The 20,483-nt window shown below is 36.6% G+C and overlaps 1 protein-coding gene across 1 annotated transcript in view; it reads left to right on the top strand.

Moving 5' to 3' along the window:
* Positions 1–20,483, top strand: part of IL1RAPL1 (interleukin 1 receptor accessory protein like 1) — a gene marked incomplete at both ends in the record, with an annotated part of 689,353 nt that overhangs the window by 657,739 nt on the left and 11,131 nt on the right. Inside the window, 3 exons of the mRNA XM_084305975.1 lie at positions 2,045–2,177; positions 4,051–4,196; positions 15,944–16,087. Of these exons, the coding sequence (XP_084162101.1) occupies positions 2,045–2,177; positions 4,051–4,196; positions 15,944–16,087 (423 nt within the window). The remainder of the gene's footprint in view (positions 1–2,044; positions 2,178–4,050; positions 4,197–15,943; positions 16,088–20,483) is intronic.

Consider the following 20,483-nt stretch of genomic DNA (forward strand, 5'->3'; position numbering starts at 1 on the left):
ATGCACATGAAGTACCATTTCCATCTCTGCATGTGCTCTATCTGGAACCCCAAACCCAAGTGGTACTAATACAATATAAGGCTGCCCAATGAAAATAAACTAAAGTGAAGGCATATTGCATTTTCTATTCTCACTGTATCATAGAATCATAAAATTATAAAATAGTTTGGGTTGGGAACTTAAATATCTTCTAATTCCAGTCCCTGCCATGGGCAGGAACATGTTCCACTAGACCAGGTTGCCCAAAACCTCATTCAACCTGGACTTACACTCATCCACGGACTCACAGCTTCTCTGGGCAGTCTGTTCTGGTGCCTCACTACCCTCACAGTAAGGAATTTCTTCCAAATATCTAATCTAAATATACCCTCTTTTAGTGTAAAGCCTTCTTATCGTATCACTACACTCACTGACAGACTTCCTCTCCAGCTTTCTTGTAGACTCCCTTTAGGTATTGGAAGGCCACTATAAGGTCTCCTTGGAGCCTTCTCTTCTCCAGGCTGAACCCCAACTCCCTCAGCCTGTCTTTATAGGAGAGGTGCTCCAGCCCATTGATAATCCATGTGGCCCTCCTCTAGACTTCTCTAGAACATGTTCATGTCCTTCTCCTGCTGGGGCCCCAGAGTGGAACGCAGTACTCCATGTGGCATCTCACAAGAGCAGAGTAGAGGGGGAGAATCACTTCCGTCAACCTGCTGGCCACGCTGCTTTTAATGCAGCCCAGGATATGGTTGGCTTTCTGGGTTGCTAGTTCACAGGAACAGCTCATGCTGAGCTTCTCATCAACCAGTACCTCCAGGCCCTTCTTTTCAGGGCTGCTTTCAATCCATTCTCTGCCCAGCCTGTATTTGTTCTTTGTATTTGTTCTTTAATTCAGAAAGAATTAATGCTCTGGCCCTGGTGCAGGACCTTGTACTTGGCCTTCTTGAACTTCATATGGTTTGGACAGGCCCGCCTCAAGCCTGTCCAAATCCTTCTGGATTGCATTCCTTCCCTCCAGCATGCCAGTCACACCACACAGCTTGGTGTCACCAGCAAACTTGCTAAGGGTGAATTTGATCCCAATGACAACGTCACAGACAAAGATGTTAAACAGCACTTGTCACAGTACTGACCCCTGAGGAACATCACTTATCACTGATCTCCATTTGAACATTGAGCTATTGAGCACAACTCTTTGAGTGTGATCATCCAGCCAATTCCTTACCCACTAAGTGGTCCATCCGTCAAATCCATGTCTCTCTAATTTAGAGACAAGGCTATCACTGGCTATCAGTGTCAAATGCTTTGCACAAGTCCAGGTAGGTGATGTCAGTTGCTCTTCCACCAGTGCTGTAATCCCATTGTAGGAGGTCATGAGATTTATCAGGCACAATCTGCCCTTAGGGAAGTCATGTTGGCTGTCACCAATCAACTCCTTATTTTCCATGTGCCTTAGCATGTAAACATTAAGTAACTCTGCACATATGTAGAATTTCTGCTCCTTACTGCATGTTATTGGATGGTTATTTCCAATTAATACATAAAATGTTTCTCAGACAGTGATAACTTAGTAACAAACATGTATCTTTCTATTGGCTGTCCCTTGGAAATGGTACAGGAAACGACACCCTACAGGAGTCTACCAACCTCTTTGCAGAAATGTTTGCAAGGCTGAACTAACACAAATGTGATTGCATGTCTGTTTTGCCTAACCTTTACCTATTTTTAAAGAAAACATTGAAATCTTTAGTTAAGTTGGCAATTTTTAAGAAACCATAGTCTTTCATTTCCTCGCAATACATGGAACATTCGGTAAAACAATACAAAAGTGAATCCTGCTCTAATGTAACATTTAATCTCACTTTTATTGTATTTATTTTCAGAAAATATATTGAACACCAGCTGCAAGACAAGTAGATGTTTTGGGGCATTTCTAACAACAACTGAAAATGGAGGGTCTCTACAGATATACATTGTTTAAATCAACACATCTACTGGTTCAAAAATGAATCCTTTTTTACAAATTTTGAAATTTTTTTTTTTTTTTCTTTCTTTGTAACAGGTGGTTCTGCTAATCTAACCTGCCGAGCTTTCTTTGGATATAGTGGAGATGTCAGTCCTTTAATCTACTGGATGAAAGGGGAGAAGTTTATTGAAGATTTAGATGATAGTCGAGTCTGGGAAAGTGACATCAGGTAAAAGAAAAAAAAAATCAAGCAGTATCTTTTTTTGGTAGTTAATGTAATACTTGTTATCACAGACTAATTCAGGAACACTTGCAATCTGGGCCACTTTTTTGCAACATCCAGTCTTTATCTTTTCAATTTCATCATTAGACAACAGAAAAATGCAGCAAAACCTGATGTTAGAGAGCTGCAAAAGCAGAGTGGTTGCCCAGCTAGCACAGTAGTGTAACCAACTGGGATTTGTATAGTCACATTTTCAAACTGTGGCAAACTATAACAACCATTAACACAGTTACTAAGAAGAAATAAAGAAAAGTAAATACATCCAGAAAAGCAGGTCAAAATAAGTTTTTTAAGCACATAGCCTTAAATAAATGCTGAAGTCTGACATCTCTTTTTGAATGTTTGATTTCTCTTCTTCAAAGAAAGAACTGAGTTTCCTGGAATGTTATTTGCCCTGTGAGATCCAAGACTCCTGTTACATGGGCAGGTTCTAGCTGCTGAAATATTTGTTATAGAAAGGATCTGGCAATTCACATCATGTACTTATTCTGCTTCTAAAAGTTTCTCATTTGGAAATTGAGAAAACAGTATTTTTGTATTGAGAATAACATGCTTGACACAGCTTTCCAACTCATATCCAATATGAAGTACCTACTTAGATCTGAAGAGATTCCTTTCTTATTTACAATCCTGTGTGTGTGTGTATAACTGCATTTGTATATCATGCATAAACCTATAAATGAATGCAAATCTAAGTATGCACTACAAAGGAAGTTAAATAACCACAGGTGTATTATCCTCAGTGATTTTCTACAATAGAACATCATGAGTTTATATCCCTTTCTGCTCTTACATAGGAATTTACTACCTTATCAACAGACAAGAAGTCGCACTTGTTTTCAGTTTTAGCTTGGAGTTCTACTGTATAATTAAATTAAGGGAGAATCTTCCTTTGTCAAAATCAAGAAGGTCATATAGACATTCAAGGTCTCTGTGTCCCCAGACATAGGCAAAATGGAGGCATATTTCAGCCCAGTGTACATCAAATTTTATAAAGATCAGAACAAATACACTTAATTGAACAAGACAACTAGATAAGCTACATTTCTCATATAAAGCCCTTCCCAAGCCTTTCAACCAGACTTGGCATTTAAGAAGGCTGATGAAAAGGTGTCAAAAACCTCTTTACAACTTTCTTGTTTTGTGGAAGGAGGACCCAGAAGACTGGTTTCCGCTGCTTTTGTCAGGTGTGAAGTGAGGGAGCAGCCTGTAGCAGTTTGTCACTTGCTGTGCTGGGTTTCTAAAACCACTGATGGGATTGCTAAGAGGGAAAGAAAGAAATTGGAAAACAGGAGGAGCATTAAGCAGGTCTTTGCTTTTCCTTATCATCTGTTTGAATGAGTGGCATCTGGCATTCCACTTCCTTCTATTGACTTATAATACATAGTCAAATTTTATAACATATTCACAATATGTATATATATATTTCAGTATACAAATAGTGCATTTCATCAAAACTCCTGATGTAATTGAAAACCTGAAATATAACTGTGTTTCACTTTTCTCTGTTCTAACATTTCAAGACTCTACATATTACTGATCAGGGCCTCCATCAGAGTACAGTAATATGTTATCATTGTGCGCATCATCCTGCTTAAATACAATTAACTGTAGCTCTCATTAACATTTACAAAGCCAAACCTCCTCATTAGAAGTGAGGAAGAAAAGTATGTGATATAATTTAATTAAGATTGCATCAAACCATAACCAAATCTGAAGCCAAAGAGTTGTGAATTGTGAGTAGCAATATTATGCCATGATTATCTGATGCTCCACTGTGATACAAGCAGAACAGAAGATACGATTTCTTTTTCCTCAGGGTTCTCAAGGAACATCTTGGGGAACAGGAAGTTTCTATCTCATTGATTCTTGACTCTGTGGAAGAAGGAGACCTTGGCAATTACTCATGCTATGTTGAGAATGGAAATGGACGCCGTCACGCCAGTATTCTTCTGCATAAAAGGGGTAAATATGCAGGTCCTCACCACAAAATGGTACATTGTGGGGGTGGTCAGTTTGGAAAGCTTCCTTTTTATGAAAGTATGTCTTTCTGAGATATTAGTAAGCAATGATTGTTTTCCCTTGGCATTCATACCACTTACAAAATAAAATATAAAGGTTGCTGTTTATTCTGGCTGTCACCAGGATAAATACAGTAACACCTTTTAATTATATTTCTATAACAGATGCATTTAATAATTTTAAATTTTAAAACTAATAAAGGCTCAATAGAGAAAAATAAAATAGTAGGAAGTTACAAGTAATAAAACTATAATAATTTTCTTTAAGAAATAATTAAATACTAAAAAAGCAAAACAAATACATTCTACTTCTATCAGTAAAGTCACCTAAACTTAATAGAATCACAGAATGGTTGAGGTTGGAAGGGATCTCTGGAGTTTGTCTGGTCCAAAACGGCTGCCTAAACAGAAAAACCTAGCACAGGTTGCACAGGACTATGTTCAGGCAGCTTTTGAAAATCTCCAAGGAGGACCCCACAGCCTCTCAGGGCTACCTGTACCAGTGCTCAGTCACCACCACAGTTATTGTTTCCTAAAGTTCAGACAGTGTCCATTTTGTGCCCATTGTCTCTTGTCCAATAGCTGGACACCACTCAAAAGAGCCTGGCTCAACACTATTTTCACCCTCCTTTCAGGAACATATACACATTGACAAGATCCCTCTGAGTCTTCTCTTCTCTGAACCGAACAGTGCCAGCCCTCTCAGCCTTTCCTCATATGAGAGGAACACCAAAGCCTTATTCATTTCTCTGGCCCTTTGTTATAGTCTCTCCAGTATGTTTATATATCTTTTATACTGATGGGCCCAGAGCTTCCCTCCACCTGCCGGCAACACTTTGCCTAGTACAGTCAAGAATAACATTAACTTTCTTTGCAGCAAGGGCAGATTGCTGGCTTATGTTCAGCTTGATATCCACAGGGATCTTCAGGTTATATTCTGTAAAAATGCTTTCCAGCTGGGTGTTCCCGAGCACTAACTGGTACCCATGACGGTCCCTCCTCAGGAACTTTGCACTTTGTTAAACTTCAACAGTTTCTCATCAGCACATTTTTCCAGCCTATCCAGGTCCCTCTGGTTGGCAGCACAAGCCTCTGGCCTATCAGCCACTCATCCCAGTTTTATGTTGTCTCCAAACTTCTGATGGTACACCCTGCCTCCTTCACTCAGATACTTAATGAAGATGTTAAACAGAACTGGACCCAATATTGACCACTGGGGTATGCCACTGGCCTGCAATTAGACTTTCCAGTATTAATCATAACCTTCTAGGCCGAGCCAATCAGCCAATTTTCATCTCATCTCACTGTCCATCCAGCCAGCCCATGGGAGTTCCTGTGGAAGTTCCTGGGAGTCTGACTGTGGACAATTTCCTTCTAAAACATTTGTGTAACACCAGCATTTTTCAAGTGAAGACAGAAACATATAAGGATCTTCCTATTTCTACTCACCACTCACATTGCATTACTTCAGGCTGATGTCCACAGGGATGGAGATAATTATGGAAAGGAGAGACTCTTGCAAAGACAGGTTCTGATATTCACTTTGTTCACTTTACCTCCCAGAGGGTGCTCCACATGCCTAGGCTTGATGCTGTCCACACTCATGAAGCATTCCACTGGTTTAAGGGAGCAAAGAACAATCAGCAGCAGTGTCTGTACTTTGCTGTCATTACTGTGCTTTTTTTAGTCTGTAAATGTTCTTCTGGGTTCTTCCTGTGGTACTAAATTAGTTGTTGCATCTTGATTTATATCAAAGAAGTGAAGCCTTCCCTAATTTTAGTCTTTCAACATGCAAAATCTGTCCAAGAGCCATAAACCCAGAGTGTGACTCATTTATTTAAATATATTTTTGTGTACCCCCAATTAATTGAAAAGAGCTAATTCATAGCTCTTTTTCTGAACACTTAGCCCTTTTTCTGAACACTTCTCATAGCCCTTTTTCTGAACACTTCTCAATCTTTCTTATGAGATGTAAATAAATAGATGTTCCACTTAGCATGGTATTTGGAATATTTTCTTGAATTTTCTGAAATGGAAAATTAACTTACTAAGTAATTGAACTGCAACAATTTATCAGGTGGTAGCCATGTACCCCTAATTCAGATATATTTGAACCCAGGGTGAGAACTTTAAAAAACAAACACTGTAATTCAATGTGTTGTCTTTAATAATAAAGTTAGTACGTGGAGCACTGGAGATACAGAATCTTAAGGCTTAAATTACTTTGAAACCAACAATTAATTGACTGATTTTTATTAAGTCATATGCTGATGGTGAGTCCTTATTTTCCCCTCCATACAAGCAATAACACCAAGACTGATATGACATGTAACTCTTTTTTAATCTATCAGTGAATACATAAAATTTTTGGAAGGGTTTACTTTCCTTTCTCCCTTTTTCAGAGAAATCAGTATGTCAAACATATTGCAGTATGTGGTCTCATGATGCATGATGACATGCTTAAGAGGAAGTAATCTCAATATTTAACTGCCCTTATAAATAGTAAATGGTAAAAATAGCAAGAGCTCCCACAAAAGATTAAGACTGAATCTGAAATTGTGATTTGGAAACAAAATCCATTGTGACCTCAAAAAACAAAAGGTACTTGTTACAAGCCTTCTACATACTTTGCATGTTGACAACTGTTTCAGTGAAATGATAAATTAACCATGACAGATAAAAATTTGAGCTTGTCTCTCAGGTCTCCTAGGAAGAGGAGCTTTGCACTGCTTGCTTAGTCTCCTGTATATCACCATGACAACATTTCATTTTAGGTTTCCCTGTTTAGATCCATATTTAGTCTCTGATAGGAATGAGTTAGCTGTTTATTAATTTTTTATTATTTGCTCACAGAACAATCGGGACCTAACAATTAGGTAAATTTGCTTCCTGAAACTAAAGCATTTGCAGAGGTATTAGTTTTTCCCAGTTTTCTAGTTAGAGATCTCTCTTTTTCATCGGTATAAGCAAATAGAAATGGTGAATTTGGAAAGTTCACTGCTTACCTGAAAACAAAATGATAAATCACTCCTAAACTTCATATGTGGTACATTATTGCTCAGATCAGAAGGGACAAAAAAGCAGAAAGCTCTGTTTCTGGACAAAAAGTGTTCCTGGGAAAAGAGGTATTTAGGACTAAATGCTAGAGTGGGGATTCAGGAACAAAATGTAAGCCCTTAAAACAACTTTTGGCCTCTTGCTTTGCCCTGCTCAATATATTCTCTGTAAACATGAACTTCCAGCGGGAACTTTTGGGTATGCCCACAATTACACATCCTGAAAGGGCAAATAGTTGAGAGTCTGAATCACCAGCAAACACCTACATGCATCATTCTTACTCTTCACTCCAGTCTGTCTCAGCAGGGAGCCATTTACCTCACAGAAAATGAAAACAAGAGCTGGTGGCAGTCCCTTCACATGCCAGTTCCCAACATGTGCAGCCAGGGCAAGGGGGCTTCTGTTTTCTCCCCTATTTGGTCCTGGAATTGAAACCCTGAGCTTCCCATCTTATGAAAGAAAGTTTAGGGCAAGAGCTGTGACAGAAAAGCTACCCTACGTTAGGCATTCAGCTTTAGAGAACTGTGGTCTGGGCAGTTGAGCCCCATCTGGGCAGCAGTCCCCATCTCTGGCAGTTTAGCTCCGATTTCCTCCTGTGTTCCTCTTACTTTGTGACTGCCAGTGGAGAAAACCTATGATCACTGTTTTTATGCAGACAGCTGACCATTTCTAGATGCCTAACTTTCCTCAGATGTTATGCATAGGAATAATTTAACTGACCTAAGGGCAGTAGAGCATTTTAAGTATAGCAGTACCAATGCTGTTTCCTCTTCTGGTCCATTCCTACAAAATTTGTCCAAAAATAATCAGAAGTAGAGAGCAACAAGAACCCAGGAGATCTAACTTTCATTCTCTTCCTCCAGCTGTTGATCAAATTTATTTCTATCATTTTTACAATAATAGAGTTATTTTCTCTTCTGTGTGAACAAAAAAGATCTACTTGTTACAATCTGAAGCTGATTTTGTTGCTTAGTGATGATAGCTGTCATCGATCATCTGTAGCAGTTACAGGTCAGTCTTCAACCAGATAGAGGAACCTTCTAGAAATTAATATTGAGAGTGGTACTGGCAGCAGCTAAACACAAATTTATTAATGACAAACTACATACTGCAGATGATGTAAGGGATGGATCATACACTACAATTCTATTTTGTCACAGGCTTTTAATTCAAGAATACAAGCACATACGTAATAAATAAAAATATAATGCATTAAGAAGAAATAATGTTCTGCTACAATATTGCGTCTTCTAAACTATGACTTTCATGCTGGATCAAATCCCTTGTGGTCTCATTTAATTGTACATTTAGGTGGTAACACAGATTATTATTTAATTTTGTGGCTATTTCTATGGAAATTCTTGTCTGTGTGTCTGCAAATAAAATACCAATGCAAAAATAATCTCAAATTCTATGCTGTCCTAAGTTTTAAGGTTGTTTTTTTTTTCAGTTTTTCTTATTTTAAAAACTAAATAACATATTTACGGCTTTCATGGATAACCATCAGACCTGTGAGCAGGTAATACACTTTATGCATTTTTTTCAAAGTATCTTCTTTTATTTCTCTGTGTTGTCTACTTTTCTGTCCTGTGCCTCTTATATCTTGGGTCTGTTTTCTTCTGTCATAGGGGATATATGGGGCTCTTTGACCCTAACATATATAACTGAGGGATAGTTATAACAACTTTTAAAGAGTTTTACTAAAATATATTGTTTAGAAGAAGAGTAACTCTATTTCAATTTGCCCATGAGAATGTATGTTTGAAATTAAAGCAAGTTATTTTTTTTCCATGGGAAATGCTTCTTGGGGAAATATTTAAGTAATTATACCTTAAACTCTTTACCTATGAATACATAAACATTGTATTAATATTTCCAAATATTGGAAGCCAAACTATGAATAGTAGGAAATTCTGAATATTCTTCATCCAGTTATTAATGGAAATAGAATTGCTGAGAAGTACCTTAAATTACTGTCATTCACATAGTAATGTAAATTTGTTTTATAATATCAGGACTTGGATAATGTAAGTTTCTGATTTCATGAGCATTTTCAATGACTAGACACGACTTCACAGAGCAATAGTCAAGAGCGACAATTAAAAGAGAAAAGAAACAACAGTTATCATCTAAAGTCCATGAAGAAACCACAGGTGTTATAGTTCCCTTTGCCATAATGCTTCATGATGTTTTAGAAATTTCTGAATTGGCACTCATCATGTGAGATATGAGAGCAAGGAGTTTCATATTACAATTTCTGTTAATTGTTCTTAATTAACTGAACATTTCAGCAAAACTCTTAAGTCTCAGTCGAAGCAAAACTTTTGTAAAACACAGATCCATTTGGTTTGCTAAGACCACACATATGTATATCTTCCAGCATATAAGGCATTCAGCTTTTGGTCTGCACTGTAGGATAAGCTCTATGAGTTCCTCTCTAGGTTTTAGAATTGAAAGTGAAATTTGATTTGATTTGATTTGATTTGATTTGATTTGATGTGAATTGATTCCCTTCTCCCCCACCATTAAAGAAGCCATCATAGGCCATTAAAGAAGCCTTCAGGTTGTCTTATTCTGAGCAGTGCAAAGATTCAGTACATGACAGAGGAACAAAGGTGCATAACACGGGGCTTCCTGCCTTCTTTCCCCAAGCCTAACCACTAATGACTGTTCTTTTTACACTCAATCTCATCTAAAATCAGTAAATTAGTTGTGTACTAAAGAATGTTTCTGTCTGTTTGACAGAAATTCTTCATAAAACTCTTTTCTTCATCAGTAAGGTTTTGATGAAAAGATTAGTCAGATTACTTAGCATGTGCCTAAATCCAGCTCTCCTCTAAAGAGGTGTCAAACAAGTTGGTTTGTTAAACAGATTTCTTTTTAAAACAGCTTTTGTTCCACTTTTATCATAGTTCTTTTTATATAATGTCTATGTAAGTACATTTCTAACCCTGATTGACAAGGAAGAAAATATTTTAAAATAAATTAACACAAATTGTTCTTATAAACCATTCAGAGCTAAATTATTCATTAATGCTATCCTTAGGAAGAAATGTAAACAGTATGTTTTATGATCTTACATCCTTGGAACTTGGTACTCCATTTTCCCCCACATTTTGGCACCTCCCAGTGCTTCTTACATTCATTTCTTTCAGCAAATCTAAAAGAAGTAATTGTGTGGGATGTCTGATTTCAGTAGCACAATAAGCAAATAGAATCTTTCCTAATCAGGAAGGTTTTAAGTCATATAAAATTTATTTGGGGAAGCTAACTAGAGATTAATTCAAATCTGCATAATTATGACTTTTTTTTCTTTCAATTTGAAGTATAAACTGCCTTTAAAATGCAGTGTTCTGTATTTAAATCTAGTAAACGGCAGCAGTACTGCAGCATCTACATTTTCTTCAATCTTGTCTTCTCTTGAGCTAACATACTCAAGACTGTAATTATTCTTCTGCTGGGAACAGGTATTCCGTACTTCTCAGAAAGAATAAAACTGTCATCACTAAGAATATATATTCTATTATTACAAGTTATTTTCTTAAGTCTAGTAACACTAAGATGTCCAACAGAACTACAGCTTGGATATGCTGTCTGTTGTACAAATGAATAGGTCAACAAGATCCCCAACTTGTATTGGCACTCATACATACATATACGGAGTATATATCAATCTAATGAATAAAGTGAGATAACTGTGTCCCAATAGTTCTGACAGATAAAACGAAGCTACTGCATTGAAAAAATAAAAATAAAAATTAAAAACTATAACCAAACTTACCCACCTTAAGTCAACTCTGCAGGCATTTACAGGCTTATGTGGCCTATGCTGGCAGAAAGTATCAGCTTTGTGCTTAGAGATGATTTCATGATCAAGCTAATGAACACGCCAAATCTGCTTCTACTGGTATCAGAAGTGTTATTATTTCAATGATATCTATTAGTGGTTATTCACAACAGTATTTGTAAAGCCATCTTTATTCCTTAAATACAGGTTTATTTTTCTCTTTGAAACAAATGAAAAAAAATCAAAAATTAGAGAATAGATAATATAGATAATATAGATAATATAGATATATATATACACACATACTGTGTATGCATATGCTGTGTACAGATGTGGTTCAATATGCTATATTTCTATGAAAGATATCTCTCTAAAAAGATATATTGCTTTATAGCCATGCTGTATTCAGAAAAAGAGGGAAAAAAAATCATACTTCTTCATTTTTTAACTATGAGTATGGGTTTCTGTCTTCCCAATCTAATCTCTCTCTTCTTTTAACTGATGATGTCTAAAATGAGATTCAGATGAATATTCCTTTTCTAGCTGGCCTCCTCCTTCCTTTATGAGTAAGACAACTCTTTATAAAGAAAACTACATCTGATGAGACATTGGTTTTGCATTGATTATCAGTATCTGTTTTTTTCCATTCTCTCAGGCATCATCATAGGAAATAACAGTGAAGAATTTTAGTAAGCGTTATCTTTACCTGCTTCCTTTCCAAATTATGCCCATTACCTTTATGTTTAACTTTATAATTGAAGTCTATGAACATATATCAAGACAAACTAAGAACTGAATCTAAAAAAGCCTGTAAAATTGTCCGAGAAAACCAGAGAATGGAAATGAGGCTAAGACACAAAGTTGCAGAGATTTATGTGTGGGATAACCTGAAGCTCTGTGAATAGTCCTGTTGACTTCAGAAGGATTACTTATATTCTGTGAAGTTATGCAATCTGCGTAAGTGATTGCAAAATTGAAACCTTAGATAGACTGTAATTTGATTTTGAAAAAGCCTCAGAAAATGAATACGCAGCTATAAATCACATGTCCTTGAAGAGTTATAAATCACTATATATATATATATATGTATATATATGTTTGAAACATAATTATTTTTCTAGGTAGCTCAACTGTATACGGACTAATGAATAGAATAAGACTAATTTTAAATTATCACAGATCATTAAATGTTAGGTTTCTGAAGCACGTTGTATAAGTCATGAGGTATGAATCTTTGAAAGCACTCTTTTATTTACTTTCTTGTTACAACTCCAGCTAAGATAAATGAATTACCTGCTTTACACAGAGAAAGGAAGTTTATCAAAAATTAAAGCCAGGTAAAATCAAAGATATATCCTACAAATACACCTAATGATTAGGATAGCATCACTATAAAATGAGTACATTTACCATCACATCATACTGAATATTTAGAAAGGGCATGTACTTTGTTTTAATTAGCATTTTCTTTCATTGGGTTGCTGGGCCAAAACCTCCTGATAAGGGGGAAAAAAAAAAAAATTGTAGCCATTGGTCAAACTGCTTGTAACAAATCTTGTTTTAAATCGAAGCTATTTACTCAGAAACCAATCTACTACTGCAGCAGTAATCAATGTGTTTTTCCTTGGAGTAGAACCGTTCCTGTGCTACTGGAGGACTATTGTTAATTGCCTGTAACTAGATGATTGCTGTGCTTTTGAATGTAGCTACTTGGCACTTGCTCATTTGTTGTGTTTAACAGAATGCCTGTCTCCCTAAGGGTTAGACAAGTAATTTTCCTCTACTACTTTCTACAGTCAGCCTCAGCTCCTTAAGGAGGGCAATAGGTTTTAAAAGGTTTACAGTTTTTGTCTCTCCCCTCTGATGTAGAATTGTGCTGAAATTGAATCTTTTTAGTGTGCAGCCACTACAGGAAACTTGAGTTTCAGCAGGAAAAACAGATCACACTTCAAAGGGAGTGCAATGCCTGCTGTAGCAATCGTGTTCAAACTGCAGTGCAAAAGGCAGAATAAAGCAGCACAAAACAATCATGTTTCTGCAAAGGCTGCTTTACACTCTATCCTTGCTATTACACTTTACTACATCCTTGCTGTCACACACATCACCAGCCTCACAAGACACCTTTCAGGAGTAACCTTTCCCAGGTAGGAGTCAGAGTCCTCCTCTCCACCTCACAAGGGGAAAACCAGACTGCTGCTGACTCCTTCAGTTTGGCATAACACAGGGTGATGCTCTTCATAAAATTCCTGAGGCAGCTCAAAGCTAGATAGTGTCCCTGTACAGCATACTTTAGTAACCTGCAGTTGCAGTAGCTTGAGGCCTGAAAGCAAACTGTTTAATGTGGCACTGTGCCCAGGCTAATCTGTCCTGCCCTTCACGGCACTGTACAGACACAGCTGCACTAGTTTCTGTTCTTTGGGGACTATCTAAGGCTTTTGCACAGTGGTATGTAAGGATGGCTAATTACTGTATCTCTCTGACTCAAGAGCCTTATAAACTTCACCTGAGACAGAGAGCGCGTATGCACTGATACATAGCTCAGCATGGAGGAAAACACAAACTTGCTATGTTAGAAGGAAAGAACAAATAACTTACCATGGAAACAATTCTGTTTAAGAATCATTTTCCCCTTGTATATGTGAGTATATATATATATGATTATACATGAACATGATGGGTGAGGCAACATGAGAAAAAAAGGCAATTTCTAGTACTTTCCAGGGTGACTTAGAGAATTTTGATTCTTGCTCTGCTTGCCTAGTAGGTTTAGGACAGTTTCATGTATATTCAGATAGACTTTTTTTTAAAGAAAAAATACAAGCATAGACTTGAATAATTTTATGGGGAAAACAGAACCTAAGAGGGACTCTTTGATGGCAAAAATGATGCAGTGCATTTGTCTGATTTCCTGCACAATGATAGAGAACAGGTAACTAACTACCTGCAGTTATTTTTTCCATTTAATCTCAAAATCATTAATTTAGGAAAAACTTTTGTTTTCCAGCTGTATTTCCATCAGTTTTAATGAGTCACAGCAGCAGGCACATAGAGTATTTTGTACCTAGCAACCCAACATATTAAAAACTGTTCTTCTAGTTCCTATTAAACAGCTGCATCACCTGCAGTACAAAATGATATACAGGCTATAGTAAACCAGTGCAGAATAATTTCCATTTCCATTCATATTGTGAAATACTGAATTACTTGTATGCAAACATTATTATTTTTTTGGTTATTTTTATTAACATTCCCTTCTCTGGACCAGAAGACAACTGAAAGTCTGAAATAACCATGCCAGTCTTGAAAATATCTAACACAAAGGAGTTTCCAGCACAGTTTTGGAAAGAATATAAATGCCTTTTTATTTTACTTTATTGCAGTTTTAGTGCCTTCTAGAGAGCAATGAAATCATCTTACAGTTGCCTCAAAATAATAAAAAAATGTGTGATTCTCGGTAGACATAGTCAAAATAAATGGAATTGTCACTTTCTCCTATAACCTTTTATTTTTTTAATTGAATTGTATTGTGCTGGAGTGTCACGTCTGCATAACCACAAAAGCCAAAAAAGCAGGCTGCATGTACACTGCTTCACTCAGACAGAAGCTGCCCACTGGAAGAGTATGGTGTGAAAGTAACATGAACAAAGCTTTCTCCAACACAGACATTATGAAACAAAACTGCATAACTTAGTTTTCCAAGATTTGATTTCTTGGCATTCCTCAGAACCGAGTGATATTGAAAAAATATAGATGGTCTTAGGATATGCCATTTGTTACTTATTTCAAGTTACAACATTTCTAGCAACAATCCCACTGTCCTTGTTTAACATTGCTAGTTTCAAGTTGATTAGCAAAGGAAAACTAGCCACAAAATGGATGCCACATAGCTGCGTGAGTTTTCTTGAGTGTGCAATGGTTAAGACAAGGGGGTTGAAGGCCCATGATGACATATTATTCATTCACTGATAAGTGACCCCACTGAGGAGATTGCTGTTATTAGCTGTGGCTACATTTGACTGGAGTCCCCATCCTCAAAAGGGAACTACAAAGCATGATCTCAGTCTGCCATGTGAATCTCCAGTGGCAGAGGGCAGAAGGCACAAAAGAGGAGGGATCCTGGTCTGAATGGGGACAGATTGGGTTGGTTTGCAATGGCTACCATAAAGCAAACCCTGTTTGGAGAAAGAGGAGGGAAAAAAAAGAATTGCAAATCATTGGGAAACTGTGTCAAATATATTTACATGTAACCAAGATGTGAGGCTCTAGGATTCCTTGGATAATTTGTCTTCACATCCCTCAAGCTATTTTTTCTTTGCTTTTTGTTTGTTTGTTTGATTGTTTGTTTGTTTTAGGAAGAAAAAAAAAAATCCCTAGTTTATTTGTAGGCAGTAGACTAAAACTCATCCAAAACCAGATCTTCTTCTTATTTCTGTGTGGATTAAGGGAGGAAATGTTTTAATTATCATCCACCAAAAAGAAAAAATAACCTCTGTTTTCATTGGAATGTCAACATTTATGTGTGTAAAACAAAATGTGATATATCCACAGAGAGAGAGAAGGAAGAGGGTTATCAGATCTGTCTTTTACATATATGCACAAACACATACCAGCAACAGCTGTTTTTTCAAATGAGCAATCCAGACACTGTACCAGAGGAAAAAGTATGTTATTAAAGGAAAAATATTCCTATTAACTTGTTATTTTTTCAAGGGTACTTTAACTAATTAAAAATAAATAAATAAATAACCCTCATTATTTTATTTTACTGTTTAACACAAATAAGGTTTACTGCTAATCTTTCTCTGTTTTGGAATGTGTTTGTTATTGTATTTTGTAATTCTTTGCAGAGCTGATGTATACAGTTGAGCTTGCTGGTGGGCTTGGTGCTATTCTGCTGCTGCTTGTTTGTTTAGTGACTATCTACAAGTGTTACAAGATAGAGATTATGCTCTTCTACAGGAATCATTTTGGAGCCGAAGAACTAGACGGAGGTAAGGCAGCTTTTCAGTATGCTTGTCAGTATGCAGTGTGTGCCTGTCTTTTATTCTCTTTACTAAGTCCCAAGTTTCGTTTCAGTTTAAGATGTGTTAACAACTACAGTTTTTATTTCTCACTGCATTAGGCGCAGACTTTAATACACTTTCTTCATGCAGCACATTAGCAGTAGTGACTGCTTAGCTGATGTACGTGCTACCCTCTGATCTCCAGGCAACACCCATGTCTTCTGGATTCATACTCCCAACACCAAATGAAAACTACCAGCACCTATGCATAAAAGACAGACTGCCTTTCTGACAGTGCCAAAAGGCAGTTTCACTTTTCCATAAGAAAGGAAGCATCTTCCCTGCTTGTGTTCCCCAAATAGGTAGAGGTTGGAGTGAATTTCAATTTACTCCTTGTTTAAACTGATCAGTCTCAGTAAACTGTGCTGAGTGTTTGGGAATGCAAATAGCAGTCTATTTTCTTGACTTCACTTGCTTCATCACTGAGAGAGCAGCTAATGGTCATTGAAGTTGTTCTGTGATTCAAGGACAGCCAGCTTAAACAAAAACTAGTCTGCAATGTACGCATGGCTTGTGTCAAACAAATACATGTATTTTGTTTTCTTCAGTTTTTAAGCAATGAGGAAAAACGTCTTTTCTGCCTCTAGTCCTACTAATCAAAACTACTATTGGACAGCAAATTGGGTTGAGCTGCAGGCTCTGATTAATTGGTTTTGGTTTATTGGGTTAGAGTTCCTGATGTTTTGCGCTATCACTATGTCTTTGGTGACAGAACCTTCCTTTTTTACTGAAATACTGCTGAAAGTTATTTTACAGTTCAAGGTAATAGCCTGTGGACAGAAGCTACTGTGTGACATATTATAGTAAATACGTACTGATAAACAAGCACTGGCCAAATCTGTAACTGATAACGGAGAAGAGCAGCAGCAAAATTAGAGGTCTTTGTGTAAAGGAAAGAATTACATATTAAGATCACTAGGGAATGACCCACTTCTGCCTCCGATCTAAAAAAATAGGGTCTAAAATAGAAAATTCTCAGAACAACAGTGAGCCTAAGTACACTAAATTTTGTATCCTTCTACCAGATTTACAAAAAGGATGCATATTAATACAGCAGCTCAGTGGGGGAAAAAAATCTGGTTACTTATTTTACAAAGGAGGAAACTGAGGCCCAGTAGGACCATGATTCATGAAGGATTTTGGCAGACACCATTTTTTTTCAGGAGCTGAGATCTTTCCTATACCAAAAAGTAACCCCCCAGTTTAAAGGAGTTTAGTTTACTTCCATGTGTGAATTTAATAATAATCATGTTATATGATGAAAAAATAAGTGATTTAATTAATAATTGTTTAAATAGGTGCAATTTAATGTTTTCTCTCTCATTTTCAGGAATTCTTACTTTTACAGTCATTGTTTATTGTTATCTCAAATCTCCCAAATTAATGTGCAAACTTACTCTAGCAAGTGTTACACACTTGTCTCTCTGTTCTCCCATCTCTAACATCAGTGACCTGGGAACAAAAACATCTTTATCACCCCTTTTAAACAATAAAAAATGAATCCCTCAAGGATAGTATTCTGGGATTCAAAAGGAGGAAAAATAATGTCCATACAGTGTTTTTTTTTTGTTTTGTTTTGTTTTGTTTTGTTTTGTTTTGTTTTTCTGAGCACGTTTCATTATTTAATAAGATAAAATATGGATTCTCCTTAGATGATCAATGCAAACACTCATAGGTTGGGTGCTTGGTTGTGTTAATACACCAAGAAAAATAACACTTGCAGATTCTCTGAAAAGAATACTATAGCCTCTACTGTATTCAATATACTAGCAACATGGATAAAACCTGTTGTGCCAATGGATTTACTGCAGCTGGACTTTTACTCTGTCTCTCTTATTTAAGCTCTTGCAGAGACAGGAAGACAAAATGCCCCCAGAGAAGACCTGGCTACAGTTTGTGTGGAAATAAATTGCAGATCTACATTCAGGTTCTTTCCTTTGGTTTTGCCTGTTACTGACAGGCTCAAAATGATGAATTCTAAAATCTTCTAACTTAACCTCCTGTAGTGCAACAGCAAAACACCCATGTTCTATTCATAATTTACATTATGTTCTGGCATACTTCAGGATAGAATGTAGATAAGCAAACATCAGAATACCGTAAGTTCTTTTTTGTGTGTTTGTTCACTATATTGTATCCAAAGAGGATTCAAAATGCTTTAAAAGTGAAGTCCAATTAAATTTTTCAGTTGAAAATCTATTTTAAAATGCAATGCTTCATTTCTTCTGTGATCAGAGAACAAGCCCTTCAGGATGTCAAATCTCATCACAATTTCTTCTTCCTTTCCAAGCCTTAGACAATAGATTTTCCTCATACACATTTCTGTGTAGACATAGGTAAATTGTGAGAAATATTTGAAAATGGAGTATTTAACCCTTACAGCTAACATAACATAATTTATTGCTTTCTCTAGGGGTAATGCAGTGTTCACAGATGCTGATTTCTCATTTCTCTAACTTGTAGCTTTGAATTTCACATCTTCTCTCTCATCCCAGGGTATCTATTTTCCTGCTTTTTTATCTCTCTAGCAAACACTTCATCTCAGCTTTGCCTTTATTGTCTCATGGGAATGTACACTGAAGCCTCCCCTTCCCACATTTTCTTTCCTTTCCTACTAAATTAGAACATAATCAAATCAACACAGAATACTGGAGTTTGGTTATTAAACTTCACCTCAAACATCTGACAGATCTCCCTGGGAGCTGGAACAGAGGAGCAAAGAAACTTCTCTGACCCATGGCAAAGCATTAGCTTTGTCACCTGCAGCTGTTTGGCATGACCTTGCTTCTCAGGGAGATAGTTCACACCAACCAGTTAGATGGTCAAAAGCTCCCAAGCCTGTTTTAGTGGAGAATTTCAATTCAAGATCTGCGTACAAACAGAATGAAGATAGTACCTTCAAACAAACATCCACTATTATTTTGAAAACAAAAAGCAAAAACAAAAAAATCAGAAATCACTTCACTGAGATTTTCTGAGGGCTGATCATTGTTAAATACCAGGCAACCATTTTAGGTTGAAGACTCTACCTTTGAAAGTTAATTTTAAAAAACTTTGTCCATAAATTGCACTTTAACTAACACATTATTAATGGAAATGATTTTAAGAAGTGGTGATTTCTTATGTTTTGCTGTACATGGGGCTCTAACATGAGAGTTTTATAACACATTTATCCTCTGAGACGTTTTAGCTGTTACTGTTTCTGTATTTTTATTTTCCAAGGATCTTCTCTGTCACTTTTTCCAGTTTTTAAATTAACTTAATTGATAAACTAACTATTGCATTTAACTGACAAAGAAGAGTAAAAATGCAAGAAAACATTTACAAGTACCTGAAATCAAGACACATGCTGACTTCTTTCTTGCTTGCACTCTGGGATCTTAAATCCTTTTTGTACCAGGAGATTAACACTGTATGGAAATCCATTATTTGCCTATACAAAACATGAAATCCAGGCCCCCTAAAATCTATGGAAATATTACTAGGTTTTTACCCAGGACAACTTTCTACTGTGTGGGACAGCCTCTGCTCATCAAATCATGTAAAGTTCAGTCCCCAAACAGGACAGCCATGGTGGACAGACAGTAAGTGTGGAGAAGGGAGTCAGACCAGCAGCACCCTTAATAATGCTGCCTTGAAGTGGACAAGACTCTCCAATTCACAACAGCTATTTTCAACCTTTGCTTGCTGTATCAAAACATGAGAATTCCCAGTGGATGTTCTGATACCTGTATGTTAGCTTTAAAATATATTAAGAATAAATCCAAAAGGATACAGATGATAGGTTGAAAACTACTTCATGTGGTCAGATGGGCAAAATTACTCAAAATCATGAATTTACTTGTATTTATATTCCAGATTCCAATTTCAGAGAAAAAAGCACATGGCATGGTAATCAGTAGAAACCACCTACAGGCATCAGTCCTTGCCATTTCTTGGGTGCATTAGTAACTGTTTAAATTGATTAAAGTTTTATTCTGAATAAGCAAAGGATGAGTACTATCATAAGAAAGAAGAAAGTCTGCTGTAAGAGGCTGGCATTAAAATAGATAAGAATACATGCATTTAGAAATTAAAAAGAAGACTGAACAAATGTGCTGTGAATGAAGTTCTCCATTAAACTTTCATAAATATTTCTTGTCACAGCTAGGCTGACTGGAAGCCAAGTTTCAAGCTGAAGAACAACAAAACAAACAAACAAACAAAAACATTTAAATTGTAGGCAGCTGACAACTTGGCAACTATAAAGTAAGAGCTTTGTTTGGCAGGTGATATGACAACCTTCAAAATGACCCTCCATAAATTTAGATCCCATCAACTGTTG

The sequence above is a fragment of the Netta rufina genome (genome assembly GCF_964035555.1).
Source record: "Netta rufina genome assembly, chromosome: 1".
Lineage (NCBI taxonomy): Eukaryota > Metazoa > Chordata > Aves > Anseriformes > Anatidae > Netta > Netta rufina.